This window comes from Poecilia reticulata, linkage group LG10 (assembly GCF_000633615.1).
Source record: "Poecilia reticulata strain Guanapo linkage group LG10, Guppy_female_1.0+MT, whole genome shotgun sequence".
Taxonomy (NCBI): Eukaryota; Metazoa; Chordata; class Actinopteri; order Cyprinodontiformes; family Poeciliidae; genus Poecilia; species Poecilia reticulata.
This window is the reverse complement of record NC_024340.1, coordinates 31,744,779-31,746,553: the sequence shown is the minus strand read 5'-3', so window position 1 is coordinate 31,746,553 and position 1,775 is coordinate 31,744,779. Positions and strand designations below refer to the sequence as shown.

The window sequence follows — 1,775 nt, the reverse complement described above, 5'->3', positions numbered from 1 at the left end:
CTATATATTTATAATGTATTCCTCAGTGATAATTGAATGTATTTTTATGACCGTTTTGAAAATTGGCGTCCAACTTGAATTTCCCTCAGCAGCTAAGGCTTTTTGTTCTTCTTCTGCTGCAGGTCCTCCCAGGGTGGCGGGGAAGGTGGCCCATCGTCAGAGCGTCCGTCTGGGTCGCACGGCCAAGCTGGCGTGCCCCGTGGAGGGCGACCCGCCGCCGCTCATGATGTGGACCAAAGATGGCCGACACATCCACAGCGGCTGGACCCGGTTCCGCGTGCTGCAGCACGGCCTGCGCATTAAGGAAGTGGAGACGGAGGATGCTGGCACCTACGTCTGCAAGGCCACCAACGGGTTTGGCAGCGTCAACATCAACTACACGCTGATTGTCATCGGTGAGTGCAACGCCGGTTATGATTTCGGATGAAACGGAGGAGCTGGTTTACGTTTTCATCGACAAATTGCTGAGATTGTTGAGACGTTTTAATCATTTAATTCTTCGGCGTTTGAGGCTCATCGTCTGGTTTTAACTTTTCTTTTAAATATATTTTTCTTGCGTCACGTTCTCTGAATCCTGCAGAACTTTGGTCTGTTTCCTGTGTGAGTTTCAGATCATTGCAATCATGAAGCTGCTGGTTTTCAGGGTTTTCCTCCGATTTACATAACATAGCACCAGTATCTCTGACTCACAGCATGATGCTGCCACCACCATGCTGGACACTGAGGTCTGAAAGCCTCACAGCGACTCCTCCAAGCAGCTCAGTGATATTAAAAATAAAACCTCTGATCTTTTCATACCAGATAGGATTCCTAATTTTAATCAATTTTTTTTCTTGCTTTCTTTTTTAAAAATTAAATTACAAATGATTAAAAAAAAATTCCAAAATATTTTTTGGCATTTTTAATTTTGTAATTTAATTATCATCCTGTCTTTGAATGAGGCTTTGAGAATTTACATTTAATCACGATAAAATAGTCATAAAAGTGGCAGAATAAAGAGGAGCTTTCAGAATCTGATGTAACTTCCTGCTGACGTTAAAAGATTAAACATTTATATGAGATATTAAAGCTGAGACCAAAGCATAACTTCACAAGATGCTCAACATTTATCATTTTAATTTGTTGTCATTTTTTGTTGGAGTTCTCACAAAATTACATCTTTATTCCTGCATCATTTCGACTAAGAGAGTAAAAATTATTTCTGAAGGTTTTTATCATCCAATTTTTGTTAGAAAGAGAAAAATAATAAATCCTACCAGTGGAAATGATTGAGCTCCTTTTAATTGATCATAATTAATTATTAAAGCTGCAAAGAGGCTAAGCTAATGCTGGAAAGATGCTAAGCTAACGCTATAAAGAGGCTATGCTAATGCTGGAAAGACTAAGCTAGCGCTGTAAAGAGGCTAAGCTAATGTTGGAAAGAGGCTAATCTAATGTTGGAAAGAGGCTAAGCTAATGTTGGAAAGAGGCTAAGCTAATGCTGGAAAGACGCTAAGCTAACACTGTAAAGAGGCTAAGCTAATGTTGGAAAGACGCTAAGCTAACGCTGGAAAGACGCTAAGCTAACGCTGGAAAGACGCTAAGCTAACGCTGGAAAGACGCTAAGCTAACGCTGGAAAGACGCTAAGCTAACGCTGTAAAGAGGCTAAGCTAACACTGTAAAGAGGCTAAGCTAATGCTGTAAAGAGGCTAAGCTAACACTGTAAAGAGGCTAAGCTAATGCTGGAAAGACGATAAGCTAATGCTGGAAAGACGATAAGCTAATGCTGGAAAGA

General features: G+C 40.8%; 1 protein-coding gene across 1 annotated transcript in view; it reads left to right on the top strand.

Moving 5' to 3' along the window:
• Positions 1–1,775, top strand: part of fgfrl1a (fibroblast growth factor receptor like 1a) — a 63,625-nt gene that overhangs the window by 22,452 nt on the left and 39,398 nt on the right. Inside the window, exon 3 of the mRNA XM_008421177.2 lies at positions 123–395. Coding sequence (XP_008419399.1) covers positions 123–395 — 273 coding nt within the window. The remainder of the gene's footprint in view (positions 1–122; positions 396–1,775) is intronic.